Here is a 24503-nt window from a genome sequence, read left to right as displayed (position 1 = left end):
ATAGAATTCGCCTGTGAAGCCATCTGGTCCTGGACTTTTGTTTGTTGGAAGATTTTAAATTATGGTTTCAATTTCATTACTTGTGAAAGGTCTGTTTATATTTTCTAATTCTTCCTGGTTCAGTCTTGGAAAATTGTATCTTTCCAAGAATTTGTCCATTTCTTTGTGGTTGTCCATTTTATTGGCGTACAGTTGTTTGTAGTAGTATCTTTGGGTCTTGTTTTTGTATCCATTCAGCTAGTCTGTGTCTTTTGGTTGGGCATTTAATTCATTTACATTCAAGGTTATTATCAATCTGTATGACTGACTTTGGGTTTTCTTTGCTCTTCTTTCTCTAGTTGTTTTAAGTGTAGAGTTAGATTGTTTCTTTGAGATTTTTCTTGTTTCTTGAGGTGAGGTTGAATTGCTCTAAACTTCCCTCTTAGAACTGCTTTTGCTGCATCCCATAGGTTTTGGGTTGTCATGTTTTTGTTGCCATTTGTTTCCATGTATTTTTTAATTTCTTCTTTGATTTCTTCAGTGATCTCTTGGTTATTTAGTAGTGCACTGGTTAGCCTCCATGTATTTGTGTTTTTTACAGTTTTTTTTTCCTGTAATTGATTTCCAATCTCATAGCGTTGTTGTCAGAAAAGATGCTTAATACGATTTCAATTTTCTTAAATTTTCCAAGGCTTGATTTGTGACCCAAGATGTGATCTATCTTGGAGAATGTTCCATGTGCACTTGAGAAGAATGTGTATTCTGCCACTTTTGGGTGGAATGTTCTATAAATATCAATTAAATCTGTCTGGTCTATTGTGTCATTTAAAGCTTCTGTTTCCTTATTTATTTTTTGTTTGGATGATCTGTCCATTAGTGTAAGTGGGGTGTTAAAGTCCCCTACTACTATTGTGTTACTGTCGATTTCTCCTTTCATGGTGGTTAGAATTTGCCTTATGTATTGAGGTGCTCCTGTGTTGGATGCATAAACATTTACAATCGTTATATCTTCTCTTGGATTGATCCTTTGATCATTATGTAGTGTCCCTCCTTCTCTCTTTTAACAGTCTTTATTTTAAAGTCTATTTTATCCTGAAAAGCTTTTGATTTCTCTCTTGAATCTGAATGAGATCCTTGCTGGGTGGAGTACTCTTGGTTGTAGGTCTTTCTCTTTCATCACTTTAAGTATATCCTGCCACTCCCTCTGGCCCGCAGAGTTTCTGCTGAAAAATCAGCTGATAACCTTATGTGAATTCCTTTGTGTGTTATTTTTTCCCTTGCTGCTTTTAATATTTTTTCTTCGAATTTAATTTTTGTTAGTTTGATTAATATGTGCATTGGTGTGTTTTTCCTAGGGTTTATCCTGTATGGGACTCCCTGTGACTTGGGTGACTATTTCCCTTCCCATGTTAGGGAAGTTTTCCGCTATAATCTCTTCAAATATTTTCTCAGACCTTTTCTTTTTCTCCTCTTCTTCTGGGACCCCTATAATTTGAATGCTGCTGCGTTTAGTGTTGTCCCCGAGGTCTCTGAGATTGTCTGCAATTCTTTTCATTCTTTTTTCTTTATTCTGCTCCTTGCAGTTATTTCCACCATTTTGTCTTCCAGCTCACTTATTTGTTCTTCTCCCTCAGTTATTCTGTCATTGATTCCTTCTCGTGTATTTTTCATTTCAGCTATTGTGTTGTTCATCTCTGTTTGTTTGTTCTTTAGTTCTCTAGATCTTTGTTAAACATTTCTTGTATTTTCTCAATCCATGCCTCCATTGTATTTCCGAGATTCTGGATCATCTTTACTATCATTACTCTGAATTCTTTTTCAGGTAGATTGCCTATTTCCTCTTCATTTAATTGGTCATGTAGGTTTTTACCTTGCTCCTTCATCTGTGACATATTTTTTTGCTGTCTCTCTCTTTTTTTTTTTTTTTTTATGAGTGGGATTGTGTTCCTGTCTTCCTGGTTGTTTGGCCTGAGGCTTCCAACACTGGAGTTTGTAGGCTGTTGGGTGGAGCTGGGTCTTGGTGCTGAGATGAGGACCTCTGTGAGACCTCACTCTGATGAATAGTCCCTGGGGCCTGAGGTTCTCTGTTAGTCCTGTGGTTTGGACTGGGAGCTCCCACTGCAGGATGGAGCTGACCTGACCCTCGGCTCATGAACCAAGATCCCACAAGCTGCCCGGGGTGGCAAAAAAAAAAAGAAAAGAAAAAGAGAACAATAACAAAGTAAAAAATAAAATTAGATTAGGACTTCAACTGTGACATATGTTTTTGCTGTCTCATTTTTTAAATTTTTCGATGGGTGGGATTGTGTTCCTGTCTTCCTGGTTGTTTGGCCTGAGGCTTCCAACACTGGAGTTTGTAGGCTGTTGGGTGGAGCTGGGTCTTGGTGCTGAGATGAGGACCTCTGTGAGACCTCACTCTGATGAATAGTCCCTGGGGCCTGAGGTTCTCTGTTAGTCCTGTGGTTTGGACTGGGAGCTCCCACTGCAGGATGGAGCTGACCTGACCCTCGGCTCATGAACCAAGATCCCACAAGCTGCCCGGGGTGGCAAAAAAAAAAAGAAAAGAAAAAGAGAACAATAACAAAGTAAAAAATAAAATTAGATTAGGAAACTAACAGATATGCTAGAAAGAATATAAAAATAAAAATATAGATGAATCAACAACCGGAAGGCACCACAGTACCACAATAGTAAAAAAAGAGGAGGAGGGAAAAGAAAAAAAAAAAGGCAGGGGGCGAAGGCCTTGGCTGTGGAGAGCAGGGCCTAAGCAAGGGCGAGGTTTGGGTGGTGGGCGGGGCCAATACTCAGGACCCACAGTGCTGGAAAAGGCCCTGGGGGTGTTGGGGGTGGGGCTTAGGCTCAAGGAGCAGAAGGGGCCCAGGCGTGCCCCCCATCCCTGGTCTCAGAGGGCAGTGGACCTCACCTGGGAGCCCAGCAGGCTTCCTGGGCTCGCGTGGGCCAGGCAATCGCCCTCCACTTCTCTCCCGTTCCTCTCGGAAGGCCCCTCCTGCCTACACCTCCTGATCTCCTGGGCCTCAGGGGCGCTGACCCTGTTTGGCCTCCACTTCTCCTCCCCCCTCAGTCCCCCCACGTCCTGCCGGTTCACTTGGCGGTTCCTCCCGTCTCCTTGGGCGTCAGGGTCCCCCACCAGCAGCTGGCAGTAGAAACGGCCCCAAGAGTCGAGTCACAGAAGATAAACTAACCCATAACCCATGGATAACTCACCCCACCCTTTGGCACTGGAGCAGCTCTAGTTAAACTTTTCCCACACCCTCCGTTGCCAGGACTGCTCTAGAAGGGTGAAGTGGATGCCGCAACTCTCCAGTCCTGTGACCCCGTCTCCCAGTTGGGCCATTTCCTCCCCGGTTAGATCAGCAGCTCAGGGAAGGACCGCATCGAGCCCCTGGTTGAGCTGAGTTCACCTGGATTCTGCCACCTCGGCTTCTTCCAAATTTCCATCCTTTCCCAATCGTTTTAATGTGATAACGACAACCAGGCATATGCAGTCATGATGGCGGCTCCTTAGAGAAATTTAGGACCGGATGGAAGCCCGGGCAGGGCCCTTTTCAGGGAGGAGCCGCCAAGCCAGGGTCTGGGCTGCGCGCAGCAGGCAGCGGCAGGAGGGGCCCGGCCAGCGGCCTCTGAGCCTGTGTCGCCGAGCTGGTGCCCGGGCTGGGTGCCATCTCACATTTCCTGGAAGCAGCCTGTCTGAAGAAGCACACGAAGTTCAGGAAGGAAATCCCAGTCTCCCTGAGAGCTTGCAGGGCTGCCCGCCAGCGCTAATGGAAATATTAACTTAGATTCCGAAGTGACCCTCCAAAATCCTGCATCCCCTTGACAAGGCCCCTCCCATATGGAACTGACGGGCCTGCTGCTGCCTTTCTGGTTGGATGAGGTGATTTCTACCCATCTATTTTGTTTAAAAAAAAAAATTCAGAAGCACATGAGCTTGGCACACCCGAGTAGATGATGACGTGTTTATCTCTCACGTTCCGTTCCAGACCCTTTCCGAAGGATACCAGATTTTACAGAGATTTCATCTGAACGCATTGCATTTAATCTAATAATCTGTGATAGCTCCATATTTGTTCTACAGAAAACAAGCAGAGGCCTGTTGGAAATGTACATTCAAGGCAAGGTTGTCCTACAGGACGAAGCCGAAAGCAGCCCGGACACGCCCTGGAGCCAGAGGGCCGTTCTGGTTTCTCGTCTCTGCCTTTTGGCCTGACCTCCTCCGAAGCCATTTTAAAGAAATTAATGTCACGCTATAAATTCTACTGAGGTAACAGGCCTTCCTGCTTCATTGAAAAGATGATGGCATTGGATGAGATGGCAGAGGAACAGGACCTGCTGCCGCAGCTTCTCAGGTGCTGATTCCAGAAGAATCTGTAAAGAAGTGAAAGCTCAGCATTTTGATTCTCCCTCATTTAACTGCGTTAAAGCCCGTTAACCCTGTCTCAGCTCTGGGGGAGTTTGCGTCGTCGAGAGGCCGGCTTCTTGCCTGGAGACGTGAGTGCCACCCAGAGGTCCGGTCTGGCCATTCTGCAGCCAGGCTCCTCTGGGGACTTGGGGTTGAGACGGAGCCCTGCCTGTGCCAGACCCTCCCTCTGGCCGTGCGGGCAGCTGCAGGTGGGCGCAGGCCGCTTACAAGGTGCCGGCACCTGCACCAGCATGAATACGACGGGGGGTCCACATGGGGGCAGGTAAAGCAGCACACGTGTGAGGGGACAGAGCAGGCGAGAGAGAAATGAACTCCCGGCAACGCTCACCAAGGTCCAGGGAGGAAACGGCTCCCAGGCGGGGCTACAGGCACGAACAGGGCTGGCGGGGATAGGGGACTGCGGTGCCAGTGAAGAGAGGGGGTGTGTGCCCGCCCCCGGCACCCCGGCCCGGCTGCCCCTGTGGGAGTCCTGAGCGCGCCTGTCTGGGAGCCCTGGGCCCCCCTCGCGGTGGGGCTGATCCACCGCCTTAGCCCCCGACGCCTCTTTCCTGGGATGTCGCCCGTCGCGGGGGGGAAGACGTTGTCCTCTCCCTTCAGGTCCTTCTGGCACATCTGAGAATCAAAGTGACAGGCGACAGACCAACAGGAGGAAATCGGAGAAGTTTAAAAGCGTGCGTATGGGAGAGACCCAGGAAAACGAGCCCCTCAGTGGTGGAAGCCCTCACCTTAAATCCCATCTTCAACTCAAGACGAAGGAGTACGTCAGGGGTCGGGCTTTGGGACTCAGAGCCGGAGGGAGGCAACTCACGCGGAGACGGAAAAGCAAACGTCTGGTGAACGCGCGTTTGCTGGGCCAGGCAGGAACCGTGGACACAGAGAGAAGTGTCAGCAAACAGTGTTTACTAGTTACGTGTGGTGACGCCCCCTTCCTGGAACAGGTCCTCCATCTACATTCTTGTAGGCAGTTAGGGGAAGGCTCTTCCTGAGTCTTCTGAGCCTCAGAAGGAATCATAAGTGAATCATGTTTATATATATAATCATCATCGTAAGTTAACCCTCATGCCACAGAGACACGATTTGGGGTGCGCGTTCTGTCCCCTCGCTCCTAACCGCTGACTTGTGCGGCTCCACCCCATCACGCAGCCGCCCTTGCTCCTGGGGGATCACGTCCCCACACCCTAGAGCAGCCCCCCTCGGGTCAGAAGGTCCGCAGAGACGCGGGAAGTGCGGTCCTGGACTGGGCCACGGTGCCGGCGGAACCCGCCTTGCCTCTCTGGACTCATCACCCTGGTTTTGGGGTGTGGCTGCCGCTTGAGATGGACAGGGCAGGGCCGGCGGCGCGGCAGTTTTCAGAGCCCGCGGGTGTTCAGAGACGCAGGTGCTGGGGGCGCGGCCGCCAGGAATCCGTGCTTGTCGCCCGCCAGCACAGGACCCCGCCGCGCCCCGGGGCGGTGGGTGCGGGCACACTGTCTGTGGCTGTCCTTTCAGGCCAGGAGGACGGGGCTGAAGTGTGAGTCTGATGGCTGTGTGTCAGGCTGGTCGAGGAAAGAAAGCCTCTGTTTTCTGGGAGTCGTTTGGGTACGAGCTGATCGTGGACGTCTGCCTGGTGAGGTCCTGGCAGAGCTCGGGGCGGGGGGCTGTTTCCACGATGGATGTGGCACCCTGTTGATGGAAAACGCGGGCACAACCGAGTGCAGGACCCGTGGCGCTGTGAGCAAGGCCCATGCGGCCTGGGGGTGGGATTTCAGTCAGACGGCACCGGGCCCGCGTCGTCGGCTTCAGAACCACGGGCAGCCCGCTGGGGGCAGGGGAGACGCGGGGCCCTCCCTGGACAGCGTCGGGGCCGGGCCCTGTCCCTCGTCCAAAGCGCCGCAGATACTTCTTTGCTTCCGCAGGAGACGGGGCTGTGGATGGCTCCGGAGACCTGGGGTCCCTAGCGCTCGGGGTGGGGCGACTCTGGAGAGCTCCGCGGCCTTCCCAGAGCCGGCCCAGCTGGCCCCCTCCCCGCGTCCCAGAAGCTGACTAGCACCTTCCAGTGTTCTCTGTGGCTCTGCAAGGGCTCCTGGATCATTCTCTCTTCACCTCCTCGCCCCCCGAGGCAACCCATGCAAAGGGTCCGCCGGCCCCCAGCCTCCAAGAGCTGTTCCAAGTTCAGCACCTGAGCCCCCAGGTCGCGGAGCCAAGGGTGGGGGAGGATGGGATGCGAGAGGCGGCCTGGGTGCAGAAGGCCACCAGCCAGCATCTGCCCCAGGCCCCTGTCGGGGAGGAAGCCTGACGCCTGCGCAGTCCCGCACTGGAAGACCCGGAGCAGCCCGGCTTCCACCCGCAGGACCCCAGCTTCACGTCACCCCTGCCGCAATAGCCAGAAATATCTCCACCCGTGGTCGCGAGCGTCTCCTGGCCGCAGGGTCACCGCCGCTGGGAGCCGGCCGTGTGCAGAGCACCTGTGAGCGGTGTTAGGGGCCTCCCTGCACCGGGCTGGGTGGATGTTACCTTTCCAAATCGTCAGCACCCTCCCTTCATTTTCAGGAGAGCCCCAGGCCCACCAAAAAATAAATAAGTAAAAAATAAAAACTCCCGCAGGAAAACCCAGCTTATTAGAACTTGGCTTGCTTTACCGAAACTTAAGGTCATTGATAAAGCTTCAGTGAAGCAAGGTGAGTTATTTCTAGAGATCCGCCGACGACTGTCCCTACGGCGAATGCCCCTACGGTGTCTACCAGACAGCGTGGTCACTTACAAACCCGTTAAAAGAGTACATTTCTCGTTACGTGTTCTTACAAGAGAAAATTTAAATTTAAAGATTAGCTTATTGGTACAGTGAAGGCTCCAGAAGGTCCCACCGCAGAGAAGCCTGCCCAGCTCTCGCTCACGCCAGGCCTGCCAGCATCCAAGGTGCCACATCCTCAGGGGACACCAAGGCTGCCAGCCTGGAGCCCCTGGGGACTCGGGTGAAGGTCAGATGAGCTCACATTCAGACTAGTCCCTGGCAGCTGTAACGTAACCCGAAGCAAGGTGCCGGGACTCTTCCAGCGGCTCAGACAAGGAGACCCAACGCACAAGTCCCTGGCCTTTCGTGTGAAGCTTGGCTCTGCTGTGCAAGGGCTGAGGGAGGCTGGAAATCCTTCCCCAAGGGGGGCCCCGGGGGGCACAAGCCCACATCACGTGGTGGCTGCTGGGACCTGACCCAGAGGAGAGAGGGTCGCTCCCCCCTCCTCCACAAAGGCACAGCCTTCCCGCCAAAGAGCGCGTCAGCCTCTGCCCGTCAGGAGGAATCAGGAGGCCCTGTGGGTCAGCCTCACGCTGTGCCCGCCTCGCTGAGGGCCCCCTTCCATCTGGACACGTGGCGGGCGGGCGGGCGGCTGGCCTCCGCCTCCTTGAGGGCTTCTCCCCGCAGGAGGTGGAGACTGAAGCGATGGGAGCCCGGCCCCACAGAACCCTCCTTCCGGGTGGGCCTGCGGAGGACACCTCTCCACCCGGGGGCCCTGCTTGCTCTGCCCACCCCCAGTGATGCTGCTGGGACGGCTGCAAGGCTGAGAGGGGCCCGCAGGGAGAGGCCCCTGCGTGCTCCATCCCTGACAGCGAGGGGAGGGCCGCGGGGGCCCCGATGCGCGGGGGAGATGCGCCGCCTGACGCGAGGAGTGGCCCTGAGCAGCCGCGGACGGTCTCGTTCAGCAGCAGTGCTCCTGTCCCTGCGGCTCCGGCTCTGCTCCTCTGGCGCCCTCAGACCCGCGTGCTTGGAGTCCCCGGGCGTCTGGCAACGCGTCCTGCCTCCGAATCCGGGCGGCCTTCCAGTTTCCGAGGCCCCATGGGGGTGTGACCTGGGATTTGAGGGCCCTGCGGTTTGGTTGGCTGTACGTTGTCTGGAGGTCTTCGTGTTTCCAGAAAAAATATGCTGAAGTTCAGTTCTGGGCTTCCTTCCGCACGGAATTCTTCTCGTCTGTTACTTGTTCGTGTTTCCAGTATTTCTGTGAACTTTTCCAAAGAAGTCTGTTGGGAGGTGCTTTCATGTTTCCGTCCCACGCTTGTTAACTGCAGCGCCTGCGCTCGAGGCGCGTGCGTGTGCGTGTGAAGCTCCCGGGTAAGGTCACGTCAGAGGGCAGGGCCGCCCAGCACCCGGCCCTGCTGCTGGGTCTGGGACGGGCAGTCTCGGAGGCGTCTCGTGAAGTCTGCCGTGTAACACACACCCAGCCTCAGTTGTGTAGAACAACTTTCACTTTGGGTGATGAAGATAATCAATAAACAGTCTCTGCTAGGGACAGGAAGGAGTTTTCCATGAGCCAGACTGAGGACTCTAGCCCGAAGGCAGCGTCTCCGGTAACCTGAGGAACTGCCCTGGACAAGCAGGGTTTTCAGCACAGTTTTATGTCTTGTCAGAACAAAGAACATCGAGTCAGGGATTCATTCCTTCAAGGTTGAAAAAAGCAACAGACCAGCACGTATTGAGTCAGTGTGGCCTTGGCCCCTGGGGAGGGAGGCTTACCATGATGGAGGACCAGCCCTGGCGTCCCGGGAAGGGAGGCATTTCATCTTTATTATTTTTTCTTTTTATAAATGTATTTATTTATTTTTGGCGGTGTTGGGTCTTCGTTGCTACGTGCGGGCTTTCTCTAGTTGCGGCGAGCGGGCGCTACTCTTCGTTGCGGTGCACAGGCTTCTCATTGCCGTGGCCTCTCTTGTTGTGGAGCACGGGCGCAAGGTGCACGGGCTTCAGTAGTTGTGGCTCGTGGGCTCAGTAGTTGTGGGCTCGCGGGCTCTAGAGCTGAGGCTCGGTAGTTGTGGCGCACGGGCTTAGTTGCTCCGCGGCACGTGGGATCTTCCCAGACCAGGGCTCGAACCCTCGTCCCCTGCATCGGCAGGCGGATTCCCAACCACTGCGCCACCAGGGAGGCCCCAGTCTTTATATAACATGGACGTTCTTTACTTCTGGTCAGTGCACCTTTTTCTTTAATAATTAAAGCCGGAGTGCAGTGTGTTTGACAGGTCACACACACGCTGTTTAGTCAGCACAAAATTCAAGTTAACTCACGTAGAGGCCGCAACAACACTGAGGTGCGGGAGAACATCTCCCGTCGGGTTGTAACGGTCCTGCTCCGGGCTGGGCTTCGGCTGAGCCGAGGGGGGCCTGCGCGCTGTGCCGGCCGGGCCGGGGCCACCTGCGGGCCGCTCGCTGCCTGCTGGCCAGCACCGCAGTCGGCTGTCGGTCAGACGCTCGTGCGGCCCCTCCGTGGTCTCTGCTCAAGGGTGAGCTGGCGGCGTCTTCGAGGCCTGGCTGCGGGTGGAGCCGTGGCAGGCCCCGGCGCACGGCAGGGCCGCGGATCCTACAGGAGGGGCCACGTGAGGCAGACGAGGGAGGAGAGACAGCACCGTGGCCGCGTCTGGAAGCTTCGCTTCGCCACGTCGCCCAGGGTGACATGTGACCTCCGTCTTTCCTTGAGTTCTCGTCCGTCACAGCTTCCTCCTGTTTGGGGCTCTCAGACTGAGAGCAGAGTACGCCCCGTTGTCTCTGTTGTCCCCAGAGAGCCTGGCGTCCGGCGCCCGCTGACGTCACGGCAGCGGCCTGGGTGCAGGTGGTCCGCGGCCCCGTCCACGCCTTCCACCGGTCAGACCTGCACTGCCCTTCACCTCCTTTTTTCTCAGTGGAATTAGGCCATCCGCCTCTTAACACCGGGGAGGGTCGTGGCCTGCTTTGAGAAGCTACTCATGCCCAGCCTGGCAAATCCGGGGGCTTCACAGAGCCCAGAAGGCACCTCGGTTCAGACCCCTGAGCTCCTTCACGGCCCAGCACGTGACACATCCGGGGAGGGACAGACCTTCGGACCGTTCTGCTTCCCGCTCCGGGTTTGCTGACGGCCCCTGCAGCACGGCACTGGGCAGGGTCCGCCGCACCGCGTGGCGTCACAGTCCGCGGGGATGCGGTTCCAAACTCACCACCTGCGAGGACCGCTGCTTCAGAAGAAAAAGTTCCTGGCGCGGTTCCTTTGGCTCAGGAGTGGTACTCTCCTCCCCAAACGGTAAGACGTAGCTGTGGAGGGAGACTCGTGTATCACTGGACGGACTGGCTATTGCAGAAAGAAGGCTCCAGACGGCTGTGTGGTAACCATGGTGATGGAGAGGGTGCTGGCGACAGCAGGCTAACGTCTAACGTGTCTTATTTCATCCGGTCCCCAGACAGCTCTCTCGGGCAGGTGCCGTCGTTACCCCCACTCCGCAGGTGAGGAAACTGAGGCCCAGGAAACGCAAGCGCGCGTTCAAGGGCACCCGGCCGGGAGGCAGGAGAAGAGCCAGGCGGTGTGGCCCCTGCCCTTCGGCATCGGGTCCTGGCCTGGGCTCTGGCCCCTGTGGAAGGTGCACGGCCACAGGCCTCCCGCCTTCGCTGAGCACCGGCCACGGCGCCTGCCCTGTGGGGGCCTTTGTGATGCCACCCAGGGCGCCTGGTCCTGCCCCGGGCCCAGTGACGGCATCACGCGGCCACACGGCAGAGGCTGGGCCACCAGGCTCTGATCCCGCGTTCAGGGCCCTCGGGGTGCTGGCCGGGCTGGGCCGGGCCCCGGGGTGCGGGCTGCTCAGTCCTGCCCCCGGGAGGCCAGGACGGCCTGTGGGACACTGGGGAGGCGGGGATGCCAGCGCTTGCTCCTCTGATGGCCCGAGGGTCACGAGAGGGGTGACCTGGCTGCCCACCCAGAGCGGCTGAACTAGATGTCCAGGTGGCACCCAGGGTCCGTGGCTCAGGTTTCCTGCCATGGAGGCTGGTGATGAGTGCAGGTCACACCACGACCCTCCCTGAACAAGGGGTGGTCTCTGGGCCAGATGGGGGTGTGCAGCGTGCCACTGCTCATCAGTCGGAGGGTGATGTGTGCGGTTACCGCCAGCGTCTGGTGGACAGCGGGTGCGGGAGCCCAGGGCTGGCGGGAGAGCATTCTGCAGAGAAGGTGGGGCTTGGTCCAAGGAGCTCCAGCCTGCGCTGAGGGCGAGCTGGGGCCAGGTCAGCCTTGGACGGGTGATTGTGCTCGGGGGCGCTGGCTGGGGACCGGGTGGGCTCAGCAAACACTGAGTACGGCCCCGGGGCATGGGGCAGAGTAGGGCCTGGAGGGTGAAGGACGAGCAAAGCCTCCTCCTCATCACGCGCCAGCGGCCGCGGGATCAGGCGGTGAGGTGGCCGGAGAGAGTCTGGGATTCTGCATCCGGAGACCGGGGTCCATCCCCGTCGTCTCTCTGGACTTGAATTTCCTCTCTCTCATTGAGGTAACTGTGGCCCTTTCAGACTGGATGTGTGTGTCCCCCCACAATTCGTAAGTTGAAGCCCCAGTGGGGGGGGGCCCTTGGGGGATAATTAGGGTTAGATGGGTCATGAGGAAAGGCCACGTGACCACCTGACAGACGGCACCGTCTGCAGGCCAGGAGGGTCCTCGCCAAGGACCCATCCGTGCTGGCACCCCCAGCCTCCAGAACGGCGAGGAAAGACAGGTTTGTGGACGAAGCCGCCCAGGCTGTGGTACTTGGTTATGGACACCTGAGACAACCGATACAGATTTTGGTTCCGTGAGTGTGGCAGGGGCTTCTGTTACAAAGCCTGAAAATGCAGAAGCAGCTTTGGAACAGGCGACGGAGAGAGGCTGGGAGGCTTGACGTTTGGCCTTAAAGGCAGTTCTGGCGAGGGTCCTTCGTGAGTGACCGTGAACAGACTCTGGTAGGTGCCTGAACGCTAAAGGACGTCCAGGTGGAAGGAGGAACGTGCTACTGTTAATGGCAAGGAAGGCAGCCCTGGTTAGAAAGTGGCAAAGAGGGCAGCCTAGCTGTGTCCTCGGCTCTTGTAGAAGGTCGATGTTGGATATTTAGCTGAGGAGATTTCTGAGCGGCATTGAAGGAGAGGCTTGGTTCCTCCTGGTGGCTGGCACTTAAATGCAAGAGCAAAGAAATGAGTTGACTGTTAACCAAAACGGACTGGAGCTTGGACATTTGGAAAACCCTTAGCCTCACCATATTGCACAAAATGAGAAGGCGTGCTCTGAAGAGATGCCAGGGATGTGGCCAAACCACCATTTGATAAAGAGACCACGGGTGCAACTCATGGACTTAACCAGCCGTCGCAGCCGAGCCAGGAATAGAGGTGGGATTAAAGCACCAAGGCCTCTGCCAGCCTGAACTTCGGGGGTCAGAGGGAGCGGGGTGGAGGGAAGGACGGCTCTGGGGCTCCTTGGATTCTGCAGGACCAGACCACAAGGCCGTCTAGCTGCAAACGTGCACTCTTCTTCCGCGAAAGGGATGCAGGGCCCCGAAGGCTATTCAGAGGTGGCCTCTGACCACAGCCGGGGGTGCGGGCCTGGAAGAGAGGCGTTGACCAAAGAGGGCTGTTCTCCACCTTGGGATCTAGTGGAACTTGCCTGGCTAAGTTTTGGACTTGCTTGGACCTGTCACCGCCCCCTCTTCCCATTTCTCCTTCTGGGAACGGGAATGTCTATTTTCTGCCTTCCTCACCTTTGCATTTGGGAAGCATGTAATTAGTTTGGTGTCACAGGCTCACAGCTGGAGAGGGAATTTGCCTCAGGATGAATCATAGCTCAAGCTCACCCACATCTGATTTAGATGACATTTAGATGAGACTTTGGACTTTAGACTTTTCTAAGTTAAAATTAAAATACCATATTATATCATATTAGGTATACCACATAGTGAATTGATATTTTTACACATTATGAAATGTTCCCCCCGAGAAGACCAGTTTTCATCCGTCACCATACAAAGTTGTTGCAGTGCTATTGACTACGTCCCCTGTGTGTACGTCACATACCTGTGACTTATTTATTTTATAGCTGGAAGTTTGAACCTCTTAATCCCCTTTACCTATTTCTCTCCTCCCCCAACCCCCTCCCCCCTGGCAACCAGCAGTTTGTCCTCTGTATCTATGACTCTGTTTCTGTTTTGGATTATTTCTTCATTTGTCTTGTTTTTTAGATTCCACATACACATGGAATCATACAGTATTTGTCTTTCTCTGTCTGACTTATTTCACTTAGCATAATACCCTCCAGGTCCATCCGTGTTGTCGAAAATGGCAAGATTTCATTTTTTTATGGCTGAGTATATATATACACATTGTTGTCCATTGTATATATGTACCACATCTTCTTTATCCATTCATCTATCAGTGGGCATTTAGGTTGTTTCCATATCTTCACTATTGTACATAGTGCTGCAGTGAACAAGGGGTACATATATTTTTTCTAATTAGTGTTTTTGTTTTCTTCAGGTAAGTACCCAGAAGTGGAATCGCTGGATCATATGGTAGTTCTATTTTTAATTATTTGATGAACCTCCATACTGTTTCCACAGTGGCTGCGCCAATTTATATTCCCACAAACAGCGCACAAGGGTTCCCTTTTCTCCACACCCTCACCAACACTTGTTATTTCTTTTCTTTTTGATAATAGGCATTCTGACAGGTGTGAGGTGACATCTCATCGTGGTTTGGATCTGCATTTCCCTGATGATTAGTGATGTTGAGCATCTTTTCATACGTCTGTTGGCCATTTGTATGTCTTCTTCGAAAAAATGTCTATTCAGGTCCTTTGCCCATTTTTTTTATTGGGTTGTTTGGGGTTTTTATATTGAGTTGTATGAGTTCTTTATATTTTGGACATCAGCCTCTTATTGAATGTATGATTTGCAAATATCTTCTCTCATTCAGTAGGTTGCCTTTTCATTTTGTTGGTGGTTTCCCTTGCTATGCAAAAGCTTTTTAGTTTGACGTAGTTCTGTTTGTTTATTTTTGCTTTTGTTTCCCTTGCCTGATGTGACAGATCCAAAACAATCTTGCTAAGACTGATGTCAAAGAGCATACACCTATGTTTTTAGGAGTCTTATAGTTTCAGGTCCTACATTTAAGTCTTTAATCCATTTTGAGTTTATTTTTGTATATGATGTAAGAAGGAGGTCCACTTTCATTCTTTTTCATGTAGCTGTCCAGTTTTCCCAGCACCATTTACTGAAGAGGCTGTCTTTTCCCCACTGTGTATTCTTGCCTTCTTTGTCATAGATTTATTGACCATATAAGTGTGGGTTTATTTCTGGGCTCTCTAGTCTGTCCCACTGATCTACGGAGCTGTTTTTGTGCCAGTAATGTACTGTTTTGACTACTGTCCCTTTGTAGTATAGCCGGAAATCAGAGACTGTGATACCTCCAGCTTTGTTCTTCTTTCTCAAGATTGTTTCAGCTATTCAGGGCCTTTTATGTCTCCATATGAATTTTGGGATTTGTTCTAGTTCTGTGGAAAATGCCATAAGAATTTTGATAGGGATTGCATTTAATCTGTAGCCTGATTTGGGTAGTATGGGCATTTTAATGACCTTAGTTCTTCCATGAACGTGGATATCTTTCCGTTTATTTGTATCATCTGCCATCACTTTCCTCGATGTCTTATGGTTTTCAGAGTACAGGTCTTTCACCTCTTTGGTTAAATCTATTCCTAGGTATTTTATTCCTTTGATGCAATTATACCTGGGATTGTTTTCTTTATTTGTCTCTCTGATAGTTCATTATCAGCAACAGATTTCTGTATATTGATTTTGTATCCTGCTACTTTGCTGAATACACTTATTAGTTCTAAGCGTTTCGTGGAGGAGTCTTTGGGATTTTCTATACACAGTATCGTGTCATCTGCAAATAGTGACAGTTTTACCTCTTCCTTTCCAGTTTAGATGCCTTTTATTTACTTTTCTTACCTAATTGCTGTAGTGAGAACTTCCAGTACTATGTTGAAGAACAGTGGTGAGAGTGGGCAGCCTCGTCTTGTTCCTGATCTTAGAGGGAAAGCTTTCAGCTTTCCACCAGTGAGTATGATTTAGCTGTGGGTTTGTCATATATGGCCTTAATTATGTTGAGGTAGGTTCCTCTATATCTACTTTGTTGAGACTTTTTATCGTGAATGTATGTTGAATTTTGTCAAATGCTTTTTCTGCTTTTCTTGAGATGATCATATGATTTTTATCCTTTGTTTTGTTAACGTGACGTATCACATTGTTGGATATACATATGTTAAACCATCCTAGCATCCCGGGAACGAATCCCACTTGACCTGGTGTATGATGCTTACAATGTGCTGTTGGATTCAGTTTGCTACTATTTTGTTGAGGATTTTGGCATCTCTGTTCATCAAGAATATTGGCCCGTAGTTTTCTTTGTGTGTGTGGTGCCTTTGACTGGTTTTGGTATCAGGGAAATGCTGGCCTCATAAAATGAACTTGGGAGTTTCCTTCCTCCTTAGTTTTTTGGAATAATTTGAGAAGGATGGGTATAAGTCTTCTCTGAATCTTGGGTAGAATTCACCTGTGAAGCCATCTAGACCTGGACCTTTGTTTGGGGGAAGTTTTTTGATTACTGATTCAATTTTGTTACTGGTATTTGGTTTATTTAGATTTTTCTATTCATGATTCAGCCTTGGAAGATTGTATGTTTCCATTCCCTCTAGGTTGTCGAATTTGTTGGCGTGTAATTGTTCACAGTAACAATTTGTTACTCCTTTGTATTTCTGTGGTGTTAGTTGTAATTTCTCCACCTAATCACCATAGGATAATGAGGAGATGACGGTGAGGACATGGCACTCATAGGCCATGTTACAGGTTTACTTCGTTTTAATGAAATGAATTGACTCCCTGAAAAATTTAACGTCACATTTTATAAATCAAATTCTATTCTCTTTGACTTCCTTTAATTTCAGAGATAATTTTCCATAATTTTAATTGACTTTTAACTGGCAACAGTTCTTAATTTAAGCCTTAACTTCTTTTTCCTTTGGCCAAGTTTTTGCTTTAATATTTTATGAAACAAGGCCTCTGGGGACAGACACTATCATTTTATTATTTGTAAAATGTTTTACAGTTTTCCTATAATGAATGAACGTCTGTTTTTTAAATATTAGATTTCCAGATGACTCTCTTAAAGTAGGATGTGACTTTATTTCAGGGTGTGTGAGTGTGTGCCGGTGTGCTTGTGTCCCTAATGTCGCCTGTAATCCCTTCTCTAACGTAATGACATTGTTTGTATGGGAGGTAGAGTGCAGACCCAGGTGTGTGTGTAGCGTGCGAGCCGGAGCTTCTCATGCCTGCAGGCCTGGCGTGGCTGCCGTGCCTGGTGAGCTCCTACTCAAACGATGGCCCTTGTCACCCACCCAAAGTGCAACTGGGGAGGGCAGCCTCGCCTGGGAGCCAGCTAGGCAGCCAGACACACGGGTCAGAATCTCCACCCCCGTGCACCCCAGCACTTCAAAGCACAACTTTAAGCCCATGCCTGTGCCCTGGGCTGGGGCACTTTGTAGGTAGGGGATACAGTCTCCTTCTTTGATCACCTTCCCATGAAGCTGGGCGCTTCCCTGTGTCTTACCTGTCTGCCGTCTTCCGGAATCACTTACCTGGTTGCACAGGTGACCATCGGCTTCTAATTGATCACTTCCTTGGTTCTAGATCAGAACCATTTCAGACCTGCTGATTCAGAATCCTTGAGGGCAGAGCCCCACATCTACATTTTATTGAACTCCCTGGTTGGTTCTTTGTACCAGTTGGAGCCGAGAGCCCTGTGTTGGCCCCTGGGCTCTCCCAAGGCAAGGCAAGGGTTAACAGGAAGTGAAGTTGATTTTATTCATTCAACAAAAATGTATTGGCAGGGAATTCCCTGGCGGTCCAGTGGTTAGGACCCCACGCTTCCCTGCCGACAGGCCCGGGTTAAATCCCTGGTCGGAGAGCCAAGATCCCATTAGCTGCGTGGCCCTGCCAAAAACAAACAAGCAAAGATGTATTGGGAGCTAAAGATTTTGCAAACTTGTTTTTTTTTTTTTTGCAAACATTTAAAAAGATCCAGACACACCATAAAAACAGCAACAGAATCATATTTTTGTGAGGACTTTAAACCAGCTCTTGCACTGATCTTAAACACTCGGTGAGCCAAACGCAAAGCCGGGACTGGACCGGGGCTGCCCTGGGCTCCCGGCGTCCAGTGCGCAGCCCGCCGGGGTGAGCTCTGTCAGGGGAGGGGCAGGCAGGGTGGGGGGCGGTCAGCTGCACAGGGAGCCGGGGCGTCGCAGGGGAAGGGCCGGCCCAGCTGGGTGGCCGTGGCCGTCATTCGTCTGGGGGAAGAGGAGCGAGGGCCCCTTTCTCTGGAGATGTGCCCTCCGCCCCCGCAGGCGGTGGGGGGCCAGGGGGCATTGTGTTCCCACAGTTCAGATGTTTGGGGTCCCCCAGCAAGGCTGAAACGACTGAGCCTCGGTCATTCAGAGGGTCACCGGGGTGGAAAGTGACCTGTGCTCAGGGGAGGGGAATTTAAGCCAGGTGCGGAGGGGGGGCTGTGAGGAAAGCGGTGGCCCCGAAAAGCAACAGGGCGCAATTCCCCAGGCCGCCTGGGCGAACCCGTGCTCCTTTAGCATAAGCTTTGGCAGCCTCTGCCGCCGCCCGCGAGCGGCCCATCGGCGGGTTCTCGGCTGCGCCCGCAGACCAGGGCGGCCCGGAGGGGCTGGACCGGCCCCCGAGCCCGCGCTCCGCTCCGCGGGGTGTGCGGACGCGGACGTCTGGGGAGGGCGGCGTCCGCCAGGTCAGTGGGCGGGTGACCGGTGGCGACTGACCAGGGGGACCGACAGGAAATCCGCCCGCGTGTGGGCGCCCGGCTCCAAACCCGCAGCCGCCGGCCTCGCGCGCCCTCCCTTCCCGGGGCTCCTGTGGGTCCCGAGGCAGGTGCTCGCTGATGCAACGTGCTCGTCAGGAGGAAGGACACCCGCAGGGCCCCCCGCTGGCGAGCCCGTGCCCTCCATCGCGTCCGCTCTGCCGGCGCGTATCCGGTGCCCGCCGCGTTCTCGGCCCGGGCTGGACACGCGGGCGCCGGGACCTCAGAGCCACGTCCCCTGCCCGCATGGTGTTCTGGGGGAGCCCTGGGACGAGGCGGGTCGGGTGATGGTGGCCCCCCCTGTCGTGGATGGCACCACAGGGCCACTGGCAGCCCTGGGGACGCATCACGTGGCTCTTAGTTGTATTCACCTGTGTGCTTACTTACACACACGTGCACACATACATACACACACCATACATACACATACACGCATAGTATACACGCGTGCACACGTACATGTACCTGCACACGTGTATGCACACGCACACACACGTATACACACACGCACTACACATACACATGCACACACCCATGCACACACACTTGCACATACACACATATACATACACGCACACACACACATATATACACACATACACACACATGCACACACACATACAGTTAAATCACTTTTAAGAGTTTTGCACTTCAGGATCACATTTGACCATTTGATACCCTGTGGCTTTTTTGCCTGAGACCCGGCAGCGTTTGGGTGTCTGGCTGCGGCGTGGCTCCCCTTCCAGAGGCCCCGAGGGCCAGGGACCACCGGCCCACCGGAGCCAGTGCCTCTCCTGCTGGTCTCGGGTTAGGAGACTGTCATCCTGGGAGCCGCTTCCTCTACATGGTGGCCACAGGAGCCCCGCTACTTGGAGGACGGGGACGCCTCTGAGCCATCTGCATGGCTCCCCCTGGTGGCCAAGTGACCGAAGCTCTCCTAAGTGTGCCCCACGCACATCTGTCTTGGATGTCGGAAGAGGGCTGCCCTGTGCCACGTTCCCCGCACACTTGCTCCCCTCCAGGCCAGGGCTCGCCCGTGCCAGCCGTGGACAGCATGCAGGACGTCAGCTTCCATCCTTCCTATCGGTACCAGTGCTGGGAGTAGAGAAAACGCCAGATTTGTTCATACTAAAGTGTTATTGACTTACCTTGAGGTTACGCACATCCCTACTAAGTGCACTTTAAGGGGCTTTCAGCACCACTAACCGTCCCCAGCGTGGGTGGGCAGAGGAGTCCCCATCCAGCCACCATAGGGTCCGGCGGGCCCCGTGACCAGAGCAGACTCTGGTGGCCATCACCGACTCAGGAGCCCAGTGTCAGGCTCCGTGCGCTGCCCGTGTCACACCACACCCCGAGCCAGCTAATCCGCACCCAACGTCAGAAAAGTAAATCCAGGAGAGTCATGGAACTGTCTAGATTCTAAGACGAGCCACTGCTCTGGAAGCATCTCTGCGTGTACACACTCCTCCTCCTCCACACCCCTCACTCACACGTGCACACACACGCGCGCGTGCACCTCGGTTCCCCGTGTGGTACAGACCACACAGTGCTGCCAGGGCCTCCAGGTGAGGCCGTGTCTGTACACGTGGGTTCTGTGAGCCTGGGGCGGGGGGCGGCTAACGCGGAATAACCAGCCCCCCACCCCACCCCCAGGTGAAGTTTCCAGGCTGGAACGCGGTCCCGCGATGGCAGGGCTGCTGTCGGATCGGCACGTCCAGGCCCGGGTCTGTGCTGGCACCTGTGCCACGTCTGGGGGAGGAAAGAGTTGGGAAGGCTTTCCGTCTCCGCCGTTCTCCTCCTCTGGGCATCTTTACGGGGCCGTGTTTAGAGTTTCCTGACAGGGTCCTACCCCCTCGCTGCCAACAAGGGCCTCCAGGAGAACTAACCCACTTGGCCTCCATTCTGTGTGTCTCTCTAGAAAGACAAGAAGCCCGGGCTGCTGAAGCTGCTGGCCGGCGCGTCCACCAGGAAGAAGTCGCGCTCCCCGCCGTCCACCTCTCCCACCCACGACCCCCAGGCAGCGGTGGACGCCTCGCTCCAGGGCGCGGTGGGGCCCGAAGTGTCCTCACTGTCCGTCCACGGCAGGGCCGGGTCCTGCCCCGTTGAGGGCGAGATGCAGGGGGCCTTGGGGTTGGAGCCGCTGCACAGGAAGGCGGGCTCCTTGGATCTGAGCTTCCCGTCGCCCGCCCGGCAGGCCCCTCTCTCCACGGCCGCCATCCGCCCCGAGCCCAAGCTGCTGCCCAGAGAGAGGTAAGGGTGGGCCTGCGTCCTCCCGGGCCTGGGTCTGGTGGTCTGTGAGGTCTGGAGCCACGTTGGGGAACAGGGACGACGCAGGTTTCTGGGGTTTCAACCTGCCAGGCGGCCCCCACTATCTCATCAGCTCAGATAAAACGGCAGCGCATTTCACATTCTGAGTCCATCTGGGTCCTGAGTTTGTATTTACAAGGGATCCATCTGGAAATCTGGTGGAACTGATGGTGTCCTGAGCCCGAAGAGCGAGCAGTGGAGTGAGGGGCCTGCGTCCCCTGCCCCGAAGGAACCCGCAGTGACCCCGGGCTGAGTCCCCCCTAGGTCTGAGCGAGCCCCGCCCTGGGGAAGCTCTACTTCCAGGCTCGGCCCACCCTGACACCTGGCCCCAAGCTGCCTTCAGGGTTACACCATGTGAAATGGCCGGTATTCGTGTTTTTTGCCAAAGACAGCAATTTCTTAGAGTTCAGCATAGAGTTTTCCAGGTCAGGAAACTGAGTCCCCCGAGGCCTCGGGTGGAAGGGGCCAGAGGCTGGTGTCCTGCTTGTGGCCCAGCCCGTTTGAGTCATCGGTCCTTAGAGAGCCTCAAAGAGGGCTGAGGGCGCTCAGGGGAGGAAATGCTTTCCTTTTTAAGTGCCCCTCCTCCTGGCAGAGCTGCCCAAACGGTAGAAAGGGGAGCATCTCCTGAGCGCGCGGTCCTGGCATTTCTGGCAGATCCTTCCCCCGCTCGGCCACACTGACCGATGCCAGCCCTTCCGTGTGGCCTGAGACGCACCACACACGTCACACGCACACCCACCATGTACACCACACACACACACACACACACACACACCAAGTGCACACCACCCACTCCCTCCTCTCTCCCTCCACTTCCCTCCCCATGGGAGCCTCCGCCTTCGGGCAGCTCTCCCACGTCAGAACCTTCTTTCTGCCAAGGGACCAACCCAGCTGCCTGTGATTTCTGAAGAGGGGTCCCAGCCCCTCCTCCGGGTCCCAAAGTTGGGGGCTCTGGGGAATGACAGGTCCCTAAATGTGTCGAAGCGGCTCTCGTGTCTCCCCTGGGTTTCTGCCTTCCCAGATCCTCAACTTCTAGACTCCACAAAGGGCTTAAAGATCCTGTTGTAAAGAAATCATGGGAGTCTAGGATTCACTAGGAAGTTCAGGGAATTACTCCCATTAGCTGACTATCCTGATTGGGGATATTGTACCCGGGGCCCTGGGCGCCCTCCTGCCCCCAGCACCCTGCACGGCTCCTTAGTGACCACTACTGCCTAGCGCGGCCCTCACCCCGCACAGCCCTCAGGACTCGCGTGTACCGGCCCCCAGCAGGTTGGAGCTGAGGACGTGACAATGGCAACGTCACCTTCAGGCCGGGGCAGCTCCTGAAACACCGGGACTCGGGCTGCGGGGGTCACACCGACCTCGCAGCTGTGACCAGAGTCCTGCCTGGAGGGCGCACCCTCACTCACACCCCAGCCCCTGCTGGGGGTCCTGCCACGGGGGGCTGTGCGTGAAGGGCAGGCCGGGCTCAGTCCACGCCCCCAACGTGCGTCACAATCCTGCAGCAAGAGAAACACCTGCCACTTAACAGCCATTTCGCCCAAACGAGTGTCTGCTTTTTGAGTCCCGGCCCTACATACGACATGGGGACGATAGTGCCTGGTGGCTATAAGGGCCGCTCAACACCTAGATTAATACCTGGAAAAGGATGACTGCGTAGTGGACGCCACGGGCAAAAACAACCGTAACAACGCACGAGATGACGTGTGAGACGACGCTGTGTGACGTGATGTACACGACAGTGAGGCCGTGGTGAGGGCCGCGGTCTCCACACCTCCGCGCTGATTGACCGGCCTCCCCACCTGTGCACACGCCCAGTGCGTGTGTCCTCACCTCTCGCCGGCCTCTCAGCTGTTTGGCTCTGTTGGGATTTAGAAGTTTCTTGCTCTGATCTATTGTGGGTCAGGGAGGCTCCCAAAGACGTCTCTGCCCTAGTCCCCAAACCAGGGATAAGGTGGCAGATGGACCGAGCAGCTGACCCTAAAGTGGAGGGGTTGTGCAGGCCCCGCGGCGGCCCCTGTGACCTCGGGAGTCCTCGCAGGTGGTCGAGGAGCTCGGCCCGCCGTCCTGGCTTTGAGATGGAGGGAGAGGCCTCCACCAGAACGCCGCAGCCTCTGGGGACTGGAGGAGGGGAGGGGACACAAGCTGCCCCGGAGCCTCCATCCCTTGACTTTGCCCCGTGAGGCTGTGTCGAACATCGGACGTCCGGAACCCCCAGATGAGACGTGTACGTCGTCAGGCGCTGTTCGTGGGAATCCGTCAGAGCCGCCACCGGGACCCAAGGCGTGTGTAGACCTTAGAGTTTGGTGTCCGGCGTGTATTCTTATCATTTTCAAGGTCCTGGAGGGACACCACTGTGATGACCACAGCCCCCGACCCCGGGCCACTCGCCCTCACGGGGACCGACACGGGGGCTCCGACGGGCCCCTCCGGTGACACGGAGGACATGCCCATCCCCCCAGGCAAAGCGACTGCGTCTGCAGCAGTCGGATTCCCTTCGAATTCTGCCCCTTTGATTCCTGGGTCTGATGTCTACAGGGTGGCTGTGGTTGACGCAGCCGCTCAGGACGGTCTCTGACGTGTGACGCCAGGGTCATGACACTGGTCGCTTGGCCCTTGGGGGCCACTGAGCTTCAGTCTCTTTCAGCGTCTTGGCAGGATCTGGACAGAAAACTGAATGCTGGTCTTGTAGACGTTCAGCCCACGTCATCCATCCGGGCTCATTAAATCACGGGATTGCTCGGAAGCACCAAATTAATTTTTTTCTAGCAAATTACACTTTTAAAGTTGCTTGTTTCACATCTGGCAGTTGAGGCAAAAGCCACAACTTATGTCGGGAGCGTGAGGAACGATCTCGACGCGTTCTTCCCTGGGGAGTTGAGGGAAGGGGGCGGGTGTTGGAGGAGGAGGATGGGCAGGAGGCCTGGGGGGCACGGTGCCTGCAGTCGTGCAGCCTGGGCGCCGGGGTGTGGGAGCTGCAGTCTGTGTGTGCTGGCTGATCTCACGGGCGTTGCTGTGTGCCAGCTATCTGCAGGGATGCGGGGCTGGGAGGGCAGGAGCTGTCGTCCCCTTCCTCGCCTCGCCCACACCCGGCAAGGGACCGCGGTGGCAACTGGCCCGGCCTGCACGCTGCAGGCGCCTGGGGAGGCCGGGCCGGCCTCGCGACCCGCTTCCTCTCTGCGCCTGCTTCCACCGCCTGGAGCGGACTGGGCCCGTAAGCTCCTGGGGCCGGCCCGGGTCTTCTGCACCTGGGCGTCTCCCCCAGTGCCCCGCGCCATCCCCAGCTGGACGGGCCAGCCCCAGGCCGCGCGCAGGTGGCTGGAGGGGGATGAAGTGGGCCTCATTCGGCACCTGGGTCCTCAGGCGTCCGCGAGCAGATCCCGAGAGCCCCCGTTCCCTGGTCCCCGTCCCCCAGCATCCCATCAGGTCGGTCCAGGGTCCCCGTCTGTGGCCTCACTTCAAGAGAAGCTGACCTGGGACCTTCTGCTCTGTGGCATCCCGGTTTCTCCAAGTCCAGGCAAAGTAGCAGGTCAGAGGCTCTGCCGACGGAACCCCTTGAGAACCCTGGGGGCCCCCAGCTGCCAGGCGGCGATGGCCTCCGTCAGCGGCCCGTTGGTCAGGCCAGGTGCTGCCAGGGAGGAGGGACGGGGAGCCTGGGGTTCGGAGAGCGTGGGGAGGTGGCCGAGAGAAGGGGGAGCGCGGTCTGCGTCTCCGGCCCAGGGAGGCCCCTGGGCCTTGGGGGGCTCGGAGGCCCCGGGCCCCGAGGGCGGGGCTGGGGGCAGGAGCCGGGGATGGGCTCAGCGGTGCGAGAGCTCCTGGCCGCTGCTCCTGCGACCCAGCCGCCCGAGGACGGGGGGCGCGGTGCGGGGCTGAGGTCGTCTGGTGAGGAGGGGGCGGCGGGCGGCGCCCCCGGGGATGGCAGGGACGGGCAGGCCGGCATCCGTGGCGGGAAGGGCCGGTGCGCCTGCGGGGCGGGCGATGGGAACAGAGCCTCCTCCCAACTTGCCTCTGGTCCGAGCGCCGTGGTTCCAGTGGTTCCAGTGGAGCAGGGCCGTGTGGGTGGCGGGCTGGAGGCGGAGGGGGAGGGGCGAACCGGCGCCGGCAGGTCCACGGGGAGCCTCTGCG

General features: G+C 55.5%; 1 protein-coding gene across 1 annotated transcript in view; it reads left to right on the top strand.

Moving 5' to 3' along the window:
* SH3RF3 (SH3 domain containing ring finger 3) overlaps nt 1–24503 on the top strand; it is a 215339-nt gene that overhangs the window by 189204 nt on the left and 1632 nt on the right. The window contains exon 12 of the mRNA XM_024116606.2: nt 19987–20318. Coding sequence (XP_023972374.1) covers nt 19987–20318 — 332 coding nt within the window. The remainder of the gene's footprint in view (nt 1–19986; nt 20319–24503) is intronic.

This window comes from Physeter macrocephalus, chromosome 12, assembly GCF_002837175.3.
Source record: "Physeter macrocephalus isolate SW-GA chromosome 12, ASM283717v5, whole genome shotgun sequence".
NCBI classification, from domain to species: Eukaryota; Metazoa; Chordata; class Mammalia; order Artiodactyla; family Physeteridae; genus Physeter; species Physeter macrocephalus.
Note: the sequence above shows the minus strand (reverse complement) of the source record. Positions and strands in the feature narration are given on the sequence as shown.